At 42.1% G+C, this 21,216-nt stretch overlaps 1 protein-coding gene across 2 annotated transcripts in view; it reads right to left on the bottom strand.

Moving 5' to 3' along the window:
- Window positions 1-3,826: 3,826 nt before the first annotated feature.
- Window positions 3,827-21,216, bottom strand: part of LOC124272365 (BTB/POZ domain-containing protein 16-like) — a 39,318-nt gene continuing 21,928 nt past the window's right edge. The window contains exons 6-14 of one of the 2 annotated variants that reach the window (XM_046707538.1): window positions 12,973-12,993; window positions 11,311-11,643; window positions 10,914-11,028; window positions 9,553-9,622; window positions 9,357-9,419; window positions 8,770-8,837; window positions 6,476-6,595; window positions 4,512-4,603; window positions 3,827-3,951 (exon numbers count right to left, since the gene is read on the bottom strand). In XM_046707538.1, coding sequence (XP_046563494.1) covers window positions 3,842-3,951; window positions 4,512-4,603; window positions 6,476-6,595; window positions 8,770-8,837; window positions 9,357-9,419; window positions 9,553-9,622; window positions 10,914-11,028; window positions 11,311-11,643; window positions 12,973-12,993 — 992 coding nt within the window. In that variant the 3' untranslated portion in view covers window positions 3,827-3,841. The remainder of the gene's footprint in view (window positions 3,952-4,511; window positions 4,604-6,475; window positions 6,596-8,769; window positions 8,838-9,356; window positions 9,420-9,552; window positions 9,623-10,913; window positions 11,029-11,310; window positions 11,644-12,972; window positions 12,994-21,216) is intronic. The other variant, XM_046707539.1, reaches the window with a different exon arrangement.

Genomic DNA, 21,216 nt, shown 5'->3' with positions numbered 1-21,216 from the left:
CACTATAGTGTGTGGCTTCAGTAATATCACCACTATAGTATGTGTCTACAGCAATATCATCACTATAGTATGTGTCTACAGCAATACCATCACTATAGTGTGTGCCTACAACAATACCATCACTATAGTGGGTGCCTGTAGTAATATCATCACTATAGTATGTGTGTACAGCAATACCATCACTATAGTGTGTGCCTAAAGTAATATCACTATAGTGTGTGTCTACAGCAATACCATCACTATAGTATGTGTCTACAGCAATACAATCACTGTAGTGTGTGTCTACAGCAATACCATCACTATAGTATGTGTCTACAGCAATACCATCACTTTAGTGTGTGTCTACAGCAATATCATCACTATAGTGTGTGCCTAAAGTAATATCATCACTATAGTATGTGTCTACAGCAATACCATCCCTAAAGAGTGTGTCTACAGCAATACCATCACTATAGTATGTGTCTACAGTAATGATCATCACTACAGTTTGTACATCACTGTAGTGGATGCCTATAGTAATATCATCACTATAGTGTGTGCCTAAAGTAATATCATCACTGTAGTGTGTGCTTAGAGCAATATCACCACTATAGCATGTGCCTACAGTATGGTCATCACTATAGTGTGTGCCTACAGTAATGTCATCACTTATCACTAGCAAGTGTATGTACAGCAATACAGTCACTATAGTATATGCCTACAGTATGATCATCACTAAAGTGTGTGCCTACAGAAATATCATCACTATATAGTGTGTGCCTACAGAAATATCATCACTATAGTGTGTGCCTATAGAAAAATCACTATTGTGTGTGACTACAGTATGGTCATCACTATAGTGTGTGCCCACAGAAATATCACCACTATAGCATGTGTCTACAGTATGATCATCACTAAACTATGTGCCTACAGCAATACCATCACTATAGTAATTGCCTAAAGTAATATCACTACTAGACTAAGTGCCTGCAGAAATATCATCACTACAGTATGTGCCTACAGTATTATCATCACTATAGTGTGTGCCTACAGAAATATCATCACTATAGTATGTGCCTACAGTATAGTCATCACTATAGTATGTGCCTACAGAAACATAACTATAGAGTGTGCCTACAGTCATATCATCACTATGGTGTGTGCTTACAGTAAAATCATCACTATAGTATGTGCCTACAGTATAGTCATCACTATAGTATGTGCCTAGAGAAATATAACTATAGAGTGTGCCTACAGTAATATCATCACTATAGTGTGTGCCTACAGTAATATCATCACTACAGGTTGTGCCTACAGTAATATCATCACTTCAGGGTGTGCCTACAGTAATACCATCACTATAGTGTGTTCCTACAGTAATATCATCACTATAGTGTGTGCCTACAGTAATATCATCACTATATTCTCTGTCTACAGAAATATCATCATTATAGTATGTGTCTACAGCAATACCACCACTATAGTGTGTCTCTACAGCAATACCATCACTATAGTATGTGTCTACAGCAATACCATCCCTATAGTGTGTGTCTACAGCAATACCATCACTGTAGTGGGTGCCTATAGTAATATCATCACTATAGTGTGTGTCTACAGCAATACCATCACTATAGTGGGTGTCTACAGCAATATCATCACTATAGTGGGTGCCTAAAGTAATATCATCACTGTAGTGGGTGCCTGCAGCAATATCACCACTAAACTAAGTGCCTACAGTATGGTCATTACTATAGTGTGTGCCTACAGTAATGTCATCACTTATCACTAGCAAGTGTATGTACAGCAATACAGTCACTATAGTATATGCCTACAGTATCATCATCACTATAGCGTGTGCCTACAGAAATATCATCACTATATAGTGTGTGCCTACAGAAATATCATCACTATAGTGTGTACCTACAGAAATATCACTATTGTGTGTGACTACAGTATGGTCATCACTATAGTGAGTGCCCACAGAAATATCATCACTATAGTGTGTGCCTACAGAAATATCACCACTATAGCATGTGCCTACAGTATGGTCATCACTATAGTGTGTGCCTACAGTAATGTCATCACTTATCACTAGCAAGTGTGTGTACAGCAATACAGTCACTATAGTATATGCCTACAGTATGATCATCACTATAGTGTGTGCCTACAGAAATATCATCACTATATAGTGTGTGCCCACAGAAATATCACCACTATAGCATGTGCCTACAGTATGATCATCACTAAACTATGTGCCTACAGGAATACCATCACTATAGCAATTGCCTAATGTAATATCACTACTAGACTAAGTGCCCACAGAAATATCATCACTACAGTATGTGCCTACAGTATTATCATCACTATAGTGTGTGCCTACAGAAATATCATCACTATAGTAGTGCCTACAGTATAGTCATCACTATAGTATGTGCCTACAGTATGGTCATCACTATAGTGTGTGTTCACAGAAACATCATCACTATAGTATGTGCCTACAGTATAGTCATCACTATAGTATGTGCCTACAGAAACATAACTATAGAGTGTGCCTACAGTAATATCATCACTATGGTGTGTGCTTACAGTAATATCATCACTACAGGGTGTGCCTACAGTAATACCATCACTATAGTGTGTTCCTACAGTAATATCATCACTATAGTGTGTGCCTACAGTAATATTATCACTATATTCTCTGTCTACAGAAATATCATCATTATAGTATGTGCCTACAGTAATATCATCATTATTGTGTGTGTGCCTACAGAAATATCATCACTATAGTGTGTGCCTACAGTGATATCATTACTATAGTGAGCCTACAGTAACATCATCATGTTAGCATGTGCCTACAGTAATATCATCACTATAGTCTTTGCCTACAGTAATGTCATCACTACAGTATAGGTGTCTACAGTAATGTCATCAGTTAAACTGTGTGTCTACAATAATGTCATCACTAAACTCTGTGCCTATAGTACTGTCATCACTAAACTCTGTGCCTACAGTACTGTCATCACTAAACTATGTGCCTATATTACTGTTATCACTAAACTATGAGCCTACAATACTGTCATTACTAAACTATGTGCCTACAATAATGTCATTGTTAAACTGTGTGCCTACAATATTGTCTTCACTAAACTACAGTACTGTCAGCATTAATCTATGTACCTACAATAACGTGATCACTAAACGATGTGCCTACAGTACAGTCGTCACTAAACTTTGTGCCTACAGTAATGTCATCACTAAGCTATGTGCCTACAGTACAGTCATCACTAAACTATATGCCTACAGTACAGTCATCACTAAACTATGTGCCTACAGTACTGTCATCACTAAACTGTGTGCCTATAGTACAGTCATCACTAAACTATGTGCCTACAATGTCACGACTAAACTATGTGCCTACAATAATGGCATGACTAAAACGTGTGCCTACAATAATGTCATCACTAAACTATGTGCCTACGATAATGTCATCACTAAACTGTGTGTCTACAATCATGTCATCACTAAACTGTGTGCATACAATAATGTCATCACTAAAGTGTGTGCCTACAATAATGTCATCACTAAAGTAAGTGCCTACAGTAGTCATCACTAAACTATGTGCCTACAGTAGAGGCATCACTAAACTATGTGCCCACAGTACTGTCATCACTAATCTATGTGCCTACAGTAATGTCATCACTAAACTATGTGCCTACAGTAATGTCATCACTAAACTATGTGCCTACAGTACTGTCATCACTAAACTGTGTGCCTACTGTACAGTCATCACTAAACTATGTGGCTACAGTACTGTCATCACTAAACTATGTGCCTACAGTACTGTCATCCCTTCAGCGTGTGCCTACCATAGAGTAAGGTGTGTACTCACAGCGTGGTAGTGCTGAGACAGGAGATCCACCAGCCACTTCTGGGGCAGGATGTTCATTATCTGCATGTCTTGAATGTTCCCAGCTGAAACATCATTGTACTGTTATGTACATTACTTCCCTGGACTATCAAGAGTAGGTCAAAATACCTCTGATTTCTCCAAGGATTTACTGCTTGAATCGACCATTGTATGAAGAGGTGCAAGACAGATCTGAATATAGTGGTCTCCTACTACAAGCTATTTTATATGAGCTATAGGACAGATCTTATAGTCAGACAGGCCAGGGAACCTGCCTATTTCTCACCAGTTATCTTACAAGAGAAATCAGGGTGGTCAGGTAGCCTAGTGGTTAAAGTGTTAGCTTGTCATGCTGAAGACCCAGGTTCAGGTCCCCACATGGGCACAATGTGAGAAGCCCATTTCTGGTGTCCCACGCCGTGATATTGCTGGAATATTGCTAAAAAGCGGCGTAAAACTAAACTCACTCACTCACAGGAGAAATCTTACAAGAGAAATGTTTATGATGATGAGACAATTGACCACAATCAACCTTATCCAGAAATGACTAACATCAGTTTTTCATTAGCCTCGGACAGAATGCTATGTTGTTTTAATTATGATAACAATGTAAGTAGCCTCATACTGTCTGTGATCCCATGTAGTCGTACAGCTGCAAACAGGGGAGCATACATCTGACTCTCGTCTCGCTCCAGGAAGGCAGTGTTCTTCGATAAGCTGGAGGGAGAACACACATGGTTGTAAGGCAAACATGGTTGTAATACAGAAGACTTGATATGACCACGGTTGTTGTACAGAAGACACAATATGATGAGGTTTCACATTTCTGCTAGTCACACATGATGAGGTTTTCACATGGCCACTCATCTGCTAGTCACAAGATGAGGTTTTCACATGGGCGCTCATCTGCTAGTCACATATCATGAGTGTTCACATGGGCGCTCATCTGCTAGTCACAAGATGAGGTTTTCACACGGCCACTCATCTGCTAGTCACATATGATGAGGTTTTCACATGGCCACTAATCTGCTGGTCACAAGATGAGGTTTTCACATGGCCACTCATCTGCTAGTCACATATCATGAGGTTTTCACATGGCCATTGATCTGCTAGTCACATATCATGAGGTTTTCACATGGCCACTCATCTGCTAGTCACATATGATGAGGTTTTCACAAGGCCACTCATCTGCTAGTCACATATGATGAGGTTTTCACACGGCCACTCATCTGCTAGTCACATATGATGAGGTTTTCACACGGCCACTCATCTGCTAGTCACATATGATGAGGTTTTCACATTGCCATTGATCTGCTAGTCACATATCATGAGGTTTTCACACGGCCACTCATCTGCTAGTCACCTATGATGAGGTTTTCACTAGGCCATTGATCTGCTAGTCACATATGATGAGGTTTTCACATGGCCACTCATCTGCTAGTCACATATCATGAGGTTTTCACAAGGCCACTCATCTGCAAGTCACAAGATGAGGTTTTCACACGGCCGCTCATCTGCAAGTCACATATGATGAGGTTTTCACTAGGCCACTCATCTGCTAGTCACATATCATGAGGGTTCACAAGGCCACTTATCTGCTAGTCACATATGATGAGGGTTCACATGGCCGCTCATCTGCTAGTCACATATGATGAGGTTTTCACATGGCCAGTCATCTGCTAGTCACATATGATGAGGTTTTCACTAGGCCACTCATCTGCTAGTCACATATGATGAGGTTTTCATTAAGTTTTGAGCTCTTGTATTTATACCAATAAGTTGTCAATTATCTAAAAGAAAGTACATAATTCTGCCCATCAACAAGCAAAGACAAGACATTGGGAACAGCTGTATTAGAAGCTGTACCTGGAATAGAAGGTAAGCTTGTATACATTTCAGGACAGTTATTTGGGGTTGAAAGCATGAGGGAGGGGTGAATTAATAAATAGTGGATACTAAATGACCTTCTGTGTAATACCATTTTTATTAAACGAGTTAATGATTTGATACTTAATCTTTCACAAGTTTAATAAAAATGGTATTTCAAGGAAGTGATTTTAGTATTCTGTTTATTACTCTCCAACATAAATTGATAGAAACTACCTACAGGGTGATGACTCTCAGCTTTCCGTGAGTCAAACAACGTCTAATACCATTGTGACAGAGGTATTAGCATTGTGACTTCATACATCTAGCAGTATTACACTAGTGTAATATTGCTGTAAATATTACAGTGCAGTATCTCCCACAGACGAGTAATAAAACAAATTCTTAAGTCTTTACTGGTGTTTTAGAACAGGCTGGACAAATTTAGTGATTAATGTATGGGTAGCCTCTAGAATAATGTGCTGCTTACTAAGGATTGGATGGTTACAATGAGTGGTCATTAATGCTTATGTTCGCTGCAACTGGTCAACTGGGTCCAGATTAAAAAAGGCTGGAATATTTACTACTTAGGGATAATATCACTGTGGTCATCTATAACCTGCCATCTAAAACTAGGTGGTAACAGTTGAACCAAGATTCGGTTAGTAATGAATCAGCAATAGGTCCTATACACAATCAGTTTCAGCGATGTTGATGCATTACCTATTGAAGAATGCCAGTACTGTGCTGTGTGACGGCATGAGCTGGATGTCGGGGTTCACCTGCAGGAACAGCCAGTACACCAGCGTCTTGTACACGCTGTACTCGTTGTACACAAACAATCTGCAACAACATCACTCACCGTAGTCAACATTCAAACTTTTTGTGCAGGGTCGACTTGCACAGAGCAATCTTAGCCACAATCAATCTTAGGTACATGTACCTACAGTCAGCTTTATAATCACCACACAAATATCCTACTCCACTTGTACAAACCATTCTTGGTGTGATTTCACGACACCATGGACTGTGATGATACAGGAACTGTGATTTTGATATTGAAACCAGAGAAATACCTATCACTGTTTCATGAATTATTGGAATAGGAATAAAAACATTGATACATTTTCTATAGATTTTGTGAGAACATTAATATGGTAATCAAAACATAAAAGAACAACAACAATATTATTTTCTTGTAACACAGCAGATAACTGGTATGATCTGTCGATGGTTATCAGAATCTCAGTGTTAAGTATGCATCTGTTAAGGGGAACGTTTAGTAAAATCTTTAATAAATCCCACATATACAGTGAAGCCTCGTTAATCCGGACGGTTGCGTTTCTCAGTAAATTCGTCCGGATTGTGAATAGTCCGGACTACTGAATCAAGACCCAAGTTGCTTCCCTAACTATTACAAAAACGACACGAATCTGGATAAAACAAATAAGCATTTAATGTAAAGCTTAATTCATCACATCAATAATTTTACCGAGTGACATCCGCATGTTGATCCGGCGTGTCTGATCTCGTCCTTCCTCAGCACAGGTGAGGTAATGTCTAACAAGCGATCTATTGTAGTATGCCTTGAATGTCCGAATTATTCCTGCATCCATCGGTTGAATATGAGACGTGGTATTTGGTCACATTTTGCAAAGTTAGCGAAGCACACTTGTGACTTGCAGCATTGTCGTAAAGCAAAATCACTTTAAGTCCACGTAACCGCATCTGTCTGTCAAAGTACATTAACCAATCACAAAACAGCTCACTTGTCATCCACGCCTTTGTATTGTGGTGTCAATCAAAGTGTAAATGTATAGTATCTTCAGTCAGGAGCTTTTAATGTCTAATTAAAACAACAACCCAGTTGGCCAGTTAATTAAGTAAACATCGCCGGGAGGTGTTGTTACGGTTCGTGAACACGACTTACAGCGTCCAGACTGTGAAGCAATTTACTGTTTATTTTACTGATTGGTGACAGCTACTTTATCGGAAACCGAATAGATTGGTAACAAAATTATATAGGCATAGATTGGTAACAAGCTGAAATCGCCCGGGAGGCGAGACATCCGGATTATCGGAGTCCGGACTAACGGGGCTTCACTGTATATGCTTTGCTGCTATAAGAAAGATGCTGTGACTACCTTTTCAAAACATAGAAACACAGCAGATGGGTGAAAAATGTATGGTAGGGAAAAACCAATGATAAATATTTTGAGCAGTTGTTAATATTATTACCTATTTAATACAAATTCACGGTGTATTAATTATTTAACTCTATTACACTGATATGAACAAACAAATACACTTATCTTACGTCACACATAAATGACACTTTCTGATTGGCTGAGCACTCTTCTATTATTTTCAATGTACCCCGCTTACAAGTGAGTAACATTTCAATGTACCCCGCTGTCAATGGCAACTCATTTGGTACTTCGTGGTAGTAATTCTTTATCTCGAATAACATTGAATCACGTATGATGTACGGAAATTACCGATGTTTTGCGAATGCAAATCGATGGAAGGGAGATAACTCTAAATCTGTTTTTCTTGTCAGCAAAATCTGGCGATGGCTACTTAAAGATTTGTACCCGTGTTTCAAACAATTCAAAATTAACATTAAGGTGTTCTGTAAGATAAATACGTTGTTCACTGGTCCCTCGGGGCCCATCGGTTCGGGCTCAGGGAACATAAACAAACATCAAGGGTACATCAACCCATGCCCCCCTCGTGACCAGTGAACAACTTATAATGTAGTAGAACCCATCTGTTGTACACCCTATGTATAGACTAACAGCGCCACATAACTGGAACTCACTCACTCACTAACTCTCCGAAATGAACATATTTTACAGATAAAACAGTTCATAATAAAAACAATAAAATATAATGCAAAGCATCCCTGAGTCTTCCATCATTTCCTGAAACTGTGGAAATCTAGACTTGCCACATATTCTAGACTTGCATGGGCTTTCTTGGATATATTTGTTTCAGGGTCTGTATGACAGGCCTACCTGTTAGATTTCAGTATTCTCTGCAGTAGATCGGCTGCCATATCTCTCAGCTGTATTTGACAGGCTAACTGAAAGTGAGACATACAAACTTGACCAACCTCTCTTTCCAGCTGGAGTATACCCAACTAAATGCTGCTACTCATTTCTCACAACGGCAAAGGAGCTTATTCAAACGAAGCTATATCTCAATATACTTTTGTCTCTATTAAAATACCCTAAAAACATTTACCAAACATCTAGAACAAATGATGATACTTTTACTATTATCTTTAATTCAGGAACAGCCAAACAACAATACATGTACTACAAAAATATTGATACTGGCTAATATTGGCACCTAATGATTGCATACACAGCAGTGGACAGTACTGAGTTTCTGTATTTTGGTTTATCTTGTATGCATATAAAAATCTTGACTAATCTGTCAAACAATGTGTGATGTTAAAATTTGTTTCATAAAACTGCTGTCCACTACAACTGAATCTGTCAATAGCAAACTGTTTCACTGATGTCATCAGCTTCCATTTAAAAAAAGTTTCCCTGTAGTTTGTCAATGTGTCAACAAGGTCAAGGGAGACAACTCTAACCTGTGGGATGAGATTAAGCTCCAGCCATCTCTCACAAGCCCCTACCACATGGTCCTGGTTGTACTGAAACATCACATGGCATCGGTCAAGGTGACGCAAGTAATAGTCAAATACATTTTCAACTGTTTCCTTTACAAGTGTCTACTGTGGAACTGCTGTGATTGATGTAACAGTTTGGGATGTTCCAGTGACTCACCTGCGAGGCAGTGTGGTGATATGTACATACAGTCTTGGAGCTGATGGACTTCAACATGATGTCACAACACCTGCAACACACAACCACCTTGTACCAGCTTATCTCTCCAGGTGGGGAGCACCTTACACGTTCACTGACGATGATAATAATTCTTAACACTACCTCTAACAATTGATAGCCTTTTTCCTGAAACTTGTTTCTGAGTCCACAGGTTTAGCGTTTATTTGTTAACCAATAAAACAATTAGACCTGTGGCTGCACACACATGTCGGGCGTAGCCAACGTCAGGCGTAACACACTACGTCGGGCTTAGCAGCGCCCTGCTCATGCACAATGTCGTGCAAGCCTAGGTGTTACTACGCCTGACTTAATGGATTTACGTCAAGGCGCAGTGTGCTATTTTTTTATTTTCAAACTTTTTAAACTATCGGGAAAAGGCGTGAAACATTTTCGCGGCACATCTGTTTCAGTCGTGATCATGGAAAGCCAAAGAACACTGAGAAAACCCAATAATATGTGGTGGAATTGCCATAATCAATATCACCTCTGACTGTATCCAGTATCTTGAAAACGTCAATTCTCCTGAATCTAAATCTTCTGTACAGATCAAGGTCGTCGTATATTTCTAAAGGCGTAACTTTAGCTATGTCAAACATATGCACACCAGTTTAACGTTACGGCCGGGTGCACATTTTACTTACGCCCGGACTAGAATTTACGCCCGACATATGCATATAGCCACTGGACCCTTATTCTCTAAACTCTCGTAGCCCTAAGAATTCTTAACTTTGATCGTAGCTAATTTGTTAACAATGGGTTTAAGAAGTTCGTAGGGCTACAAACATTTCGAGAATAGCTAGCCTGGTTCTAATTGTGACATTACTTCTGGATCCTTCTTACTGCTGTAGTTAGTATAATGGTGGACTTTGATGTCATTTCCAGTTAATGGTACTTCTGATGACCTCATGAGGATGTCATTTCAGGTCTAAATCCTGTCCATTCATTTGTGAAAATGAAGTTGCATCCTTGACTGGATATAACAACATACCGGAAGTTATTTAACTATAGTCCACCATTTGAGGCATTAGCCCCCCGTAATGTAGTAAGTCATATTTCCGTTTTCACGACAACCAACCTCAGGTAAGAGTAGAAAAGATAACTCATAGACATGCGTTGTCTTCAGATATCCTGGATCTCAAAGGGACAGAGCATACTAGCAAGTATCAGGTCCTTTACAATATAGGGGAGTTTCTAGAAGAAGGCAATCAAGTGTTACAGGGATGTATTTGTAGCAATTAGCATGTTTCTGCCTGAAAGACAAAACCAGAAAAAAGCTCCTGGTGTAACCTAATATTACTGACCCATCAACAAGGGATTTGAAGTCGAGGATTGAAGCAACAACCAGCACTCCAGCCACGTCATCAACATCCACCTCCAGTTCATCATGGTACAGGTTGCCAAGGGCAACAGCCACAGCTGCAATACAATTCATTATTTTACCACCAACAATTATGGCCTTGTTTGATTGAAATGTCAAAAGAAGGAATCAAGTCTCAAGTTAAAAGAAAACCACCTCTCATTCATCCACCCAGAGCATCATCAATGTCCAACAATACCATCCCAGGTACCCCCTTCCCATCCGTTCTCTTTATGACCACAGTCACAAAGCAATCTTCACACTAAGATTATCATAACTACTATACTTCAACACAGACTTAAACCTGTAATAGCTCCATGATTCTAACAACAAACACCCACCTCTCTTTGTGACCAGTGCATCACTTATGTCCAGTGTTATTGTGGCCACTGTCCCCGTCCTCTGCTGTGATGTGTGAGCAGGATGTCCAATGCCCTTCTTCTCTTCTGGAGCATCATCCACAACACTGAGTCGCTGACTGATGTCGCGGTATTCGTTGCTGTAGAATTCACTCTTTTTTATGTAGTTATCAAGGGTCTCAGAGGCAGAGCTGCGATAGTACTTCTGGGAAGAGGGGTCTGTGGCAGAGTGGAGCAAAGTGGCTAGGGTCCCGGATTTCTGGAGAAATGGCCGGTGAAGCTCCCAGTTGAGACCAAGGCACTCTAGGATCACGTCTGAAAGAAGGTTCTGTTTTACAAGATATTCTTTCAGCTGAGAATAAGTGAAGTCTGTTCTATTCACAGGTTTGAAAACACCCAGCATAAGGCAGAAAATGCTCTTTACCTCCCCAGCCCATGAATACAGAAGGAAGGAGAAGGTTACTACACCTTATATTGAAGGAATTAATACAATAAATATCTAGGTTCCCAAGATATAGATACTAAAATACAGCAACAAGGCACTTGATCTGGAACACATAAATCAGACACCAAATATTTCAATACACCATTGTTAGAATTATCCATGTGAATGTAGTTTCATATGGCAGACGGTTAATACCATGTCAAAGAAGTAGAACAACTCACCTGTGTCACAACTGAAAATAATAGTCTTAAAAATAGCTGAGCAAAGATTTGTCAGACTGTTGTAAGATATGATTCGGAGACAAGACTACACATTTGGGCATGCTTACAGAAAGAAAATCTAGAAATTGTACATTTGAATGTTGCGTGGAATCCAAGTGTCAGTGAAACATATTACATGCACATTAACATCAGCTGTGTCAGCAATATACAACATCTAAACTTGTTTCAGTGACTATATTTATAGAATGGGAAAATCAAAGAGGAAGAGAAAGAGGTTGCAAGATGCAGAGTCTGTCTTCTATCCATGCCCCTCATCCCATGCAGACTTTAGCACGCAGACTCAACTGTGCTGTGTGGTTGAACATGTGTGGATGATGAAATACCTGATCATGCCCAAAAAGTAAAACAATAGACCCCCCCAAAAAAAATATATAAATAAATAAAATAAAAATAAATAAAAATAAAAATTAATATATATATGTGTATATATATAAAAGAAATAAACAATTTTTTTAACATGTGTACTTCAGGCTGTTTGTTGACAGTTGTTGGAGACAATATTAATAAGGAGACAATATTGTTCTCACTTAGATCCAAACATTTGGTTGTACATGATAAGTAGATTTTTATGCAAATACTGATGCTTGATCAACAGGAAGGCTTGTCAGTACAATGTTTTACAACATTTGGAGATGACCTGTCAAGTGACTGGCAGTTACCTTTTCTGAGCCTGACTTTCCCCGGAAAAAATCTCCATGAACTCAGGGAAGCATTTCTGTGGTTCTCATGATCTCAAATTACAGAGACCAGGAAAGAGGGAATGAGTTAGTTCCTTGTCAACACTTGTTTCTGGACACAAAGAAGTGATCAGAGCCTGCTCGTGGCATGTTCACCACACAGCACGTGGGAGAGTTAGAGAAGGGGAGGTAACTACAATACTACAATAGGACAGGAGTAACAGAGGTATAATGCACTCACCACACTCTAATGGCTGTTCATCTGTCATATGGAATTGTATCAACAGTTAGGTTTCAGGAAACAAGTCTTGCATTGAAAATGTAAATCAACAGCTCTCATGCTAAAAAGTTTGACAAATATGGAATTTTCTGAGTAAAATTGATATTGTATACTTATCCTGACTCATGTATTATTGCTTGTCTCCTTCCTTTCCCAAACGTTAGTGGAACACTTGTATCTCCTTTTTGAAGCTCCCTTAAAAAAAGCATACGTAAAATCACTACTCACCACGAGTTGTCTCCCTCTCCGTTTTGGCGGGAAAACGGCGCCACCCGTCTTCCCACTCTTCACTCTCTCCAAATTGCAAGCCCAACACTTAGATTTGCTGGGAAATCCAAAGTGCCTAGCGGGGAGGTTGGGAGGGCTTACCTCATGAGTCAGGATAATTATAAAATATCAATTTTACTCAGAAAATTACATATTTTTCCTTCTCCTGACTCATGTATTATTGCTTGTAGAATCCGACGGATTTGGTGGTGGGTCGAGCCACTTCTGGATTCCAATTTGGTGATTTACGTCTTGCATACCCCCCTATGGGAACTTCCTGGTAGCACTTCAATTTACTGCTAGGCTCTGCTGCTGCTGTAACCCTTACTTCCAGCTTTCTCTGATGGGGGGACCACAATTGTCAACTTTTGGTCCTTGCTTCTGTTAACATTATATGTGGATTTTAACAACTCCATCTCTTGATGCATGCATCAAGTGGAGAAGCGACCCTTCTTATGTACGAGTATGTCCTTACAAGTACTGGGTCTTATCAGTCATGCTAGTCTGTCTTAGACGTGCATATGGACTCTAAAGCTGTAACTCTCCTGAGTGTTGGCTTTTGCAAGTCATGTGATAAAAAGGCGAGAGACTCTGTCTCAGCGCCTCTGTGGAACTGTCAGTTGTTGTGCTACAACAAGTGGGCCGAAATGGTGAATGCCGGAGACCTCCTCAGTGGCGATGTCTCTCAGGTAGTGCTTGGCAAACACCATGTCCGATTTTCAGAAGCAGCCCTCCTTTATCGTCGTGATAGAGCAGTTTCCATGTAGAGCGAGTGTTGACGCCAGAGCTCTAATTTCATGTGGATTGAGGCTCGTGGAGGATCAAGTCCTGCTGCTTTGTAGGCCCGTAGAGAATGACAGTTCTCATCCATATTGATATCGTAGTGCGAGAGATCTCAGTCTGTGTCTCTGCCGATATAGGGATAAAAAGACGCTTGAATTTTCGTCTCCTGGTCCTAGACCTTTGTAGGTAGACTTTTAATGCTCTTACTGGGCACAAGGATAGGTCTTGTGTATCCTGTGGCCCAAGGACTGATGATAATGCTGGGATGTGGAATTGTCTGTCCGGTTGACCTGGCAGTTGATTCTTTGCTATAAAGTCCCATCTCAGTCCCATATGTACGATGTTTCGATTTTCATCAAATCGTGTCCTTTCAAGGTCTAGAGCATGTATTTCCGACATCCTTGCTGCTGCTGCTAAGGCAATCAGGAATAGAGTTTTCTGTGTCAAGAACTCAAAAGATGCCCTATCTAATGGTTCATAAGCGTCACTGGTGAGATGCCGTAGAACTATGTTGAGGTCCCAAGCCGGAGCTTTAAATCTTTAAATCTTGTTGGTCCTCCAGTTTAAAAGAGCGTAGTAAGGCCAGTAACTCTGGTACCTTAGTCAGTTTTACACTCGTCCTCATAGTGATAACTGAGCTCAATGCCCGCTAGGTATGTTGAGAGTGTTGACCCTTTTTACCACTTCGTTTGTCTTAGGTGACAAAGATAGTCCGCCACTTGAGGGTGTGTTGCTTTCATGGCTGTGAAGCCTGTTTTCAAAGCGTAGGTCTCAAAGCTTCGCCACTTGTCGTCGTACAAGTTGCGTGTTGATTTGCGTAAAGCTAGCGTGACCGCTTTAGCTGCCCTGGCGGAATATCCTCTCTTATTCAAGCACGCCTTGATACGGTCCATGCGTGTAGGCGGAACACTTTGGGGTTGCCGTGTGCTTGCTTTGTGTGTGGATGTACTAGCAAGTTCATCCACTCTGGTAGTTGCAGTTGAGGCGGTCCTAGTTCTTGTATGAGAATGGGGAACCATATTCTCGCTGGCCAGTAAGGCGTGATCAAAATCAGTTGCAGGTTCCTCGTCTGCATGATTTTCTGCAACACTTTCGGTATTAGAGCTGGTTGCGGTAACGCGTAAGCGTTTAGTCCTTCCCAAAAGATGCTTAGAGCATCTGTTGCCCATGCTCGTGGATCTGGTATTGGAGAGACGAATGTTACCAGTTGATTGTTGAATCTTGTGGCAAACAAGTCTATTAGTGGCGTTCCTATCTCTTGTATGATCTGTTTGAAGAGTTTTGGATGTATCATCCATTCTGTTGGGGATGGCTGAGTTGGACGAGATAGTGCGTCTGCTATCACATTCTTGGCTCCTGGAATGTGGCATGCTTTAATGTGGATGTTCAGATTGTCTGTTATGCTGAACAGATGAAAGCAAAGGTTCAGAAGGTTCGCCGACCTTGTTGATCCTTGTTTGTTTATGTAGAACGCCACTGTGGAGTTGTCCGTGTGTACCGTTGGATGAGCATTCTTTAGAATGCTGGTCCAGTGGAGTATGGCGTTTATCACTGCTTTCATTTCTAGCATGTTGATATGCAGATCTTTCTCTTGTAACATCCATTTCCCAGCTGACACTTCGTTGTCGAGGTGTGCTCCCCATCCTTGGAGAGATGCGTCCACATAGAGATGCGTTTTGCACTCTGGCTCTGCTAAGTAGGTGCCTCCGCAAACATTCGATCTCTGATTCCACCATAGCAGATATGGTTTTAGTCTGTCCGGGAGTCCGAAGGGGTCTGGATCGTCCAGATGTGCAATTACGAAGACCTGTAGTGGGCGTAATTGTAATCTCCCTCTGCGCGTCATATCCTGTGCTGACGTGAGGAGACCCAACAGACTCTGCCACTGTCGGAGTGGCCACAGAGAGAGTAGAGCTTGCGATACCATCTGTTGTATCTTTAGCCAACGGTCCTCTGTAGGCTGTAGTTCCGACTTGAGGACTGAGTAGGCTCTGCCAACTTTGTAGTAATAACGGAGAGAGTAGTGCTTGAGATACAATGGCTTGTATCTAGATCCAACAATCGTGAAACCCTTGCCATGTCCGTAAGGGAAACGAAGCAATGTCCGACTCTGTGACTGCCATCGTTGTGAAGTCTATATAAAGTAGACTGGCTGCCGTAACCAAAAGTCCGTCAAACGTATGTTGCTGCAATTCGCCTGATGAACCGTCTTCAATGCTGACAGGGAAGGTCTCTAACCCCGTGAAGACAGCCGAATCACGTAGTTCCCGTCTAACTGGACTGTAATTGAGGCCTTCCTCCCACGTTGAAAGGTTGTTGTCACTTGTAAACAATTCCCTGACATGTGAACTACGTCCGACTTCTGCGCAGGGCGTGACTCTCATGGACCAATCAAAATGATTCCTTTAGCTTCCCGCGATGTGACGTCACCGGTGTAGCAGAAAAAAAAGGTCCTTATAGAATCTTGTGCAGTCGTTGATATCTTATCAACACTTGGTCTTGTCCGTAGCCTTACAGAGTTATACAAGTGGCAACGTGTATAGAGGGTTGCATGGTAAACGCGCGAAAGATTTCGCCGCGTAATACCGATGTAGGTAGGCTGTTTTCCTGGCTGCTGTGACTGTTACTTCAGACCTGAAGATAATGCAGTCGTCCTTTTATTCAGATGATCAGCTGAAGTCTACACCTCCTCAGCGCTGCCACTTGTAGACTGCATTCCTCCATCTCAATGAAGCGTCGTAAAATACCCTCTCTGTGTTGAAACACACCGGTCCTTGTAGAGTTGATGCTCAACTTTGTTGTAAGTTCTACAAAGGGAGTCGTTGATGATCTTGTAGTTTACATCAATCTCTGGAGCCTTTATGCAGGGTCCCATGTAAAGTAGCGGGAATTCCCAAGCTCTGACGTTGGGAATATGTTGACTTTGTAACTTCATAGCCTTAGCAAGGCTGTGCTGGACCACGCCAATGTGAATACCTGAAGATCTGTACGCAAGTGAAGATCTCTATATGGACATGAGTCCCGTTATTATCTTCTGATGTAGATATATCTATCTAAAATTTCTCAATGATGTGAATCCCATCCTGGATTCAGTCTGAAGATCTGCGCAGGTGATGAATTCGGACAAGAGTACCCCTCTTGAACTTCAACACGTGTCCCTCTGTCTTTGCGCAGGCGAAGATCTCTTCCTCCATGCTGAAGAGTTCCTTCGTATAGGCTCACAACGAAGATCAAGGTCTGAGGGTGAAGTGGGATGGTCCAATGACGAGTATATTAATCGTCGAAACTGCAGAGCATGACTGATCCTTCACACATTTCTTCATGCCGATTACCTCCCGCAGCTTCGTCCTTTAGGCAAGGCGCGAACCGTCCATTAGGTCCATCATTTGCTGCATAAAAATACCCATGTTGAAGGTCTGCGATGACTGCAGATGTAGTGACACATCTGAGAGTGTTGCAGCTTTTTACGTTGAACTGTGGGATATTTGGAGACTGGAACTTTGTTGCCTTCTTGAAGGCAACGTCAAGGTCCTCAGGTACGTCCGAGACCGGGTCAGTTGGATGTAGGGTGATTGTGTCTACATCATCGTCCTTCATTAGGTACGTAAATGCTTCATTCTTTTCTTTAGCGGGTGACGCTTAGGTCCAGTCCATTAGCCATCCAATATTTTATTTCTGAGTCCGAAAATATGATTCCGCCATCGCCCTCTGTATCATGTCCAGTTGGATATGATCGTTGAGTATCCTCCTGCATGGAGATCTGCGTGGCAATCTGTGTGGAGATGCGCACGTAGAACTATGTGTAGTTCTAAGAGGAGATCTGTATGGCGACCTGCGTGGAGGTGAGCCGCCTACGTGAACCGGGGTTGCCTTCTTCGCGAAGGCAATATATTCCTATGTGGTGAATCCCGTGATGACCTGCATGGTGATGGTGACATTCTTGATGATCTATCTGACGACCTCGGCGCAGGTGAGAGATTTTGTTGAGGGTCTGAGTCCTGAGACGTCTCTCTGTATCTTCTTGGAGGTGTAAGCCTCTCTGTGATGTAGGTAGCCTGCGCGAAGGCTCTTCATTAGCTTCATCATCAGATGACGATCTATTTTGGTCGGATGAATGTCCCTTCCTTCGCGCAGGTTCATTGACGTCGTGCAGGGTAGGTCTGCTCTTAGTCCTAGAGCTAGAACATCTTGTAGATATCTCAGATGCACCACCGGTGCGGGGTCCTTCGTGCAGCACTGGTCCTGACTTGAGCATGAGAGGCGGCTGCCTGACTATCATGCAAGGTCCTTTCCTGCGCGAAGCGCTTCTCCATCAGGTCCATCATCTGTTGGGAGAATTGCTGCATGAAGGTCCCGAAGTTGAATGTCTGCGACGACTGTAGAGATGACGCATCTGAGAGGGTAGCGATATGGTCCAGGGATCGCTGTACCTCATGGGTCCCTGCTGCCAGTGTAGAAGGTAACTCAGACTGTGCTGACGTTACCGTTGCTGAGGCCTGCGTCTTCTTCTTATGCAGTATCTCTGGGATGAGGATAGGCGGTTCTTCGTACAAGCCTATTTCTTCCATCGGGACGATCTCGGCAGAGAAGGTCCTTGTAGTCTGTGAAGAGCTCCCAGTAGATCTCGTTGAAGCCTTAGGGGTGTAAGGCTTCTTCTGCGACGAAGATGGCCTCTTCTTCTTCGTATGGGTTGAGGAGTTGTCCTACGTAGAAGATCTTATCTTCGACGTATTGGCGGACTTCATCCCACGCCCATCTTCTGAAGACGCCTCCGGCAGGTCACTGGATGGAAGTATGTCGTCTGACAACGACAGACAGCTCTCAAGGGGACTCAGCTGGTTTAGACATGACTTGTAACAGCCGCCTGGATTTATCCTTAGCACGTTTCTAAGTACAGAGAAATAATAATTATTAAATTCAATTTTTGTTAGTTGCTGACATAATTTACAGCGAGAACTGGAAGTACATATTGTTGTGCAACTAGGGCACAATAATGCGGGTCTGCAGCAGAGAACCTAAACCTACAACAAAACAGGTTTTCATGAAATGTAAACAAACTGAACAATCACGTGAAACCGTGAATAAACAGTCAAATTTGCTAATAAATTTCAAACCATATTGTAGAAGGATACACCCTGAAACCTTATAAAGGTAACTTATAGGGTAATAACTAAGTTATCAAAGGATATAGTGCCGTGTTGGAGACAGAGGTGCTCTCCCAACTGTCCACTAGGGCGAAGAAGGAGAGAGTGAAGAGTGGGAAGACGGGTGGCGCCGTTTTCCCGCCAAAACGGAGAGGGAGACAACTCGTGGTGAGTAGTGATTTTACGTCTGATTTTTTTAAGGGAGCTTCAAAAAGGAGATATAAGTGTTCCACTAACGCTCGGGAAAGGAAGGAGACAAGCAATAATACATGAGTCAGGATAAGGAAAAATAATTAACTTTTGAACTGCAATGATAACTTGTCCAAAACAATGTGTTCGATGAGTGTCATCAATACAACAAAAAAAGCTTTCATATATGTCCACAAAACCAATGTGTTTTTAATTATCTACTAACATCAGGGTCATTCTAAAAGTAATCAAAATTTTCAGGGATTTCGTTATAACAACATCATTTTTCATTATTACATTGCATTGAAGTAAACTACTTATTGCTCCAAATGACAGAGCTGATACAGCCTCTTAAGCTGCGGTTCGGGGTTGTATAGGTGTGTTTAGCTGAGGTTCGGGTTGTATAGATGTGTCTAGCTGAGGTTCGGGGTTGTATAGGTGTATCCAGCTGTGAGTAGGGGTTGTATAGGTGTGTCAAGCTGAGGTTAGGGGTTGTATAGGTGTGTCTAGCTGAGGTTAGGGGTTGTATAGGTGTGTCTAGCTGAGGTTCTGGGTTGTATAGGTGTATCTAGCTGTGAGTAGGGGTTGTATAGGTGTATAAAGCTGAGGGTAGGAGTTGGAAACTGTACAGGTGTGTGTAGCTGAGGGTGGGGTTGGAAACTGTACAGGTGTGTCTAGCTGAGGGTAGGGGTTGGAAACTGTACCGGTGAGTCTAGCTGTGGTTAGGGGTTGGAAACTATACAGGTGTGTCTAGCTGAGGGTAGGGGTTGGAAACTGTACCGGTGCGTCTAGCTGAGGGTAAGGGTTAGAAACTGTACCGGTGAGTCTAGCTGAGGGTAGAGGTTGGAAACTGTACCGGTGCGTCTAACTGAGGGTAGGGGTTGGAAACTGTACAGGTGTGTCTAGCTGAGGGTAGGGGTTAGAAACTGTACAGGTGTGTCTAGCTGAGGGTAGAGTTTGGAAACTGTACAGGTGTGTCTAGCTGAGGGTAGGGGTTGGAAACTGTACAGGTGTGTCTAGCTGAGGGTAGAGTTTGGAAACTATACAGTTGTGTCTAGCTGAGGGTAGAGGTTGGAAACTGTACCGGTGTGTCTAGCTGAGGGTAGGAGTTGGAAACTGTACAGGTGTGTCTTGCTGAGGGTGGGGTTGGAAACTGTACAGGGGTGTCTAGCTGAGGGTAGAGTTTGGAAACTGTACAGGTGTGTCTAGCTGAGGGTAGGGGTTGGAAACTGTACAGGGGTGTCTAGCTGAGGGTTGGGGGTTGGAAACTGTACATGTGCGTCTAGCTGAGGGTAGGGGCTGGAAACTGTACAGGTTTGTTTACCTGAGGGTAGGGGCTGGAAACTGTACATGTGCTGTCTAGCTGAGGGGGTAGGGGCTTGTACAGGTTTGTTTACCTGAGTGTAGGGGTTGGAAACTGTACAGGTGTGTCTAGCTGAGGTAGGGGTTGGAAAATGTGCAGGTGTGTCTAGCTGAGGGTGGGGGTTGGAAACTGTACAGGGGTGTCTAGCTGAGGGTGGGGGGTTGGAAACTGTACATGTGCGTCTAGCTGAGGGTAGGGGCTGGAAACTGTACAGGTTTGTTTACCTGAGGGTAGGGGTTGGAAACTGTACAGGTGTGTCTAGCTGAGGGTAGGGGTTGGAAAATGTACAGGTGTGTCTAGCTGAGGGTAGGGGTTGGAAACTGTACAGGGGTGTCTGGATGAGGGTGGGGGTTGGAAACTGTACAGGTGTGTCTGGATGAGGGTAAAGAATTCCATAGTGACAAAGTTAGGCCTTCTGGCCTTTTAGAATGACTCAATGACTATATTGAAGTATTCTAG

This window comes from Haliotis rubra, unplaced genomic scaffold (genome assembly GCF_003918875.1).
Source record: "Haliotis rubra isolate DU_JTF1 unplaced genomic scaffold, ASM391887v1 Scf169, whole genome shotgun sequence".
Classification (NCBI taxonomy): Eukaryota; Metazoa; Mollusca; class Gastropoda; order Lepetellida; family Haliotidae; genus Haliotis; species Haliotis rubra.
This window is presented reverse-complemented; position numbering and strand designations above follow the sequence as displayed.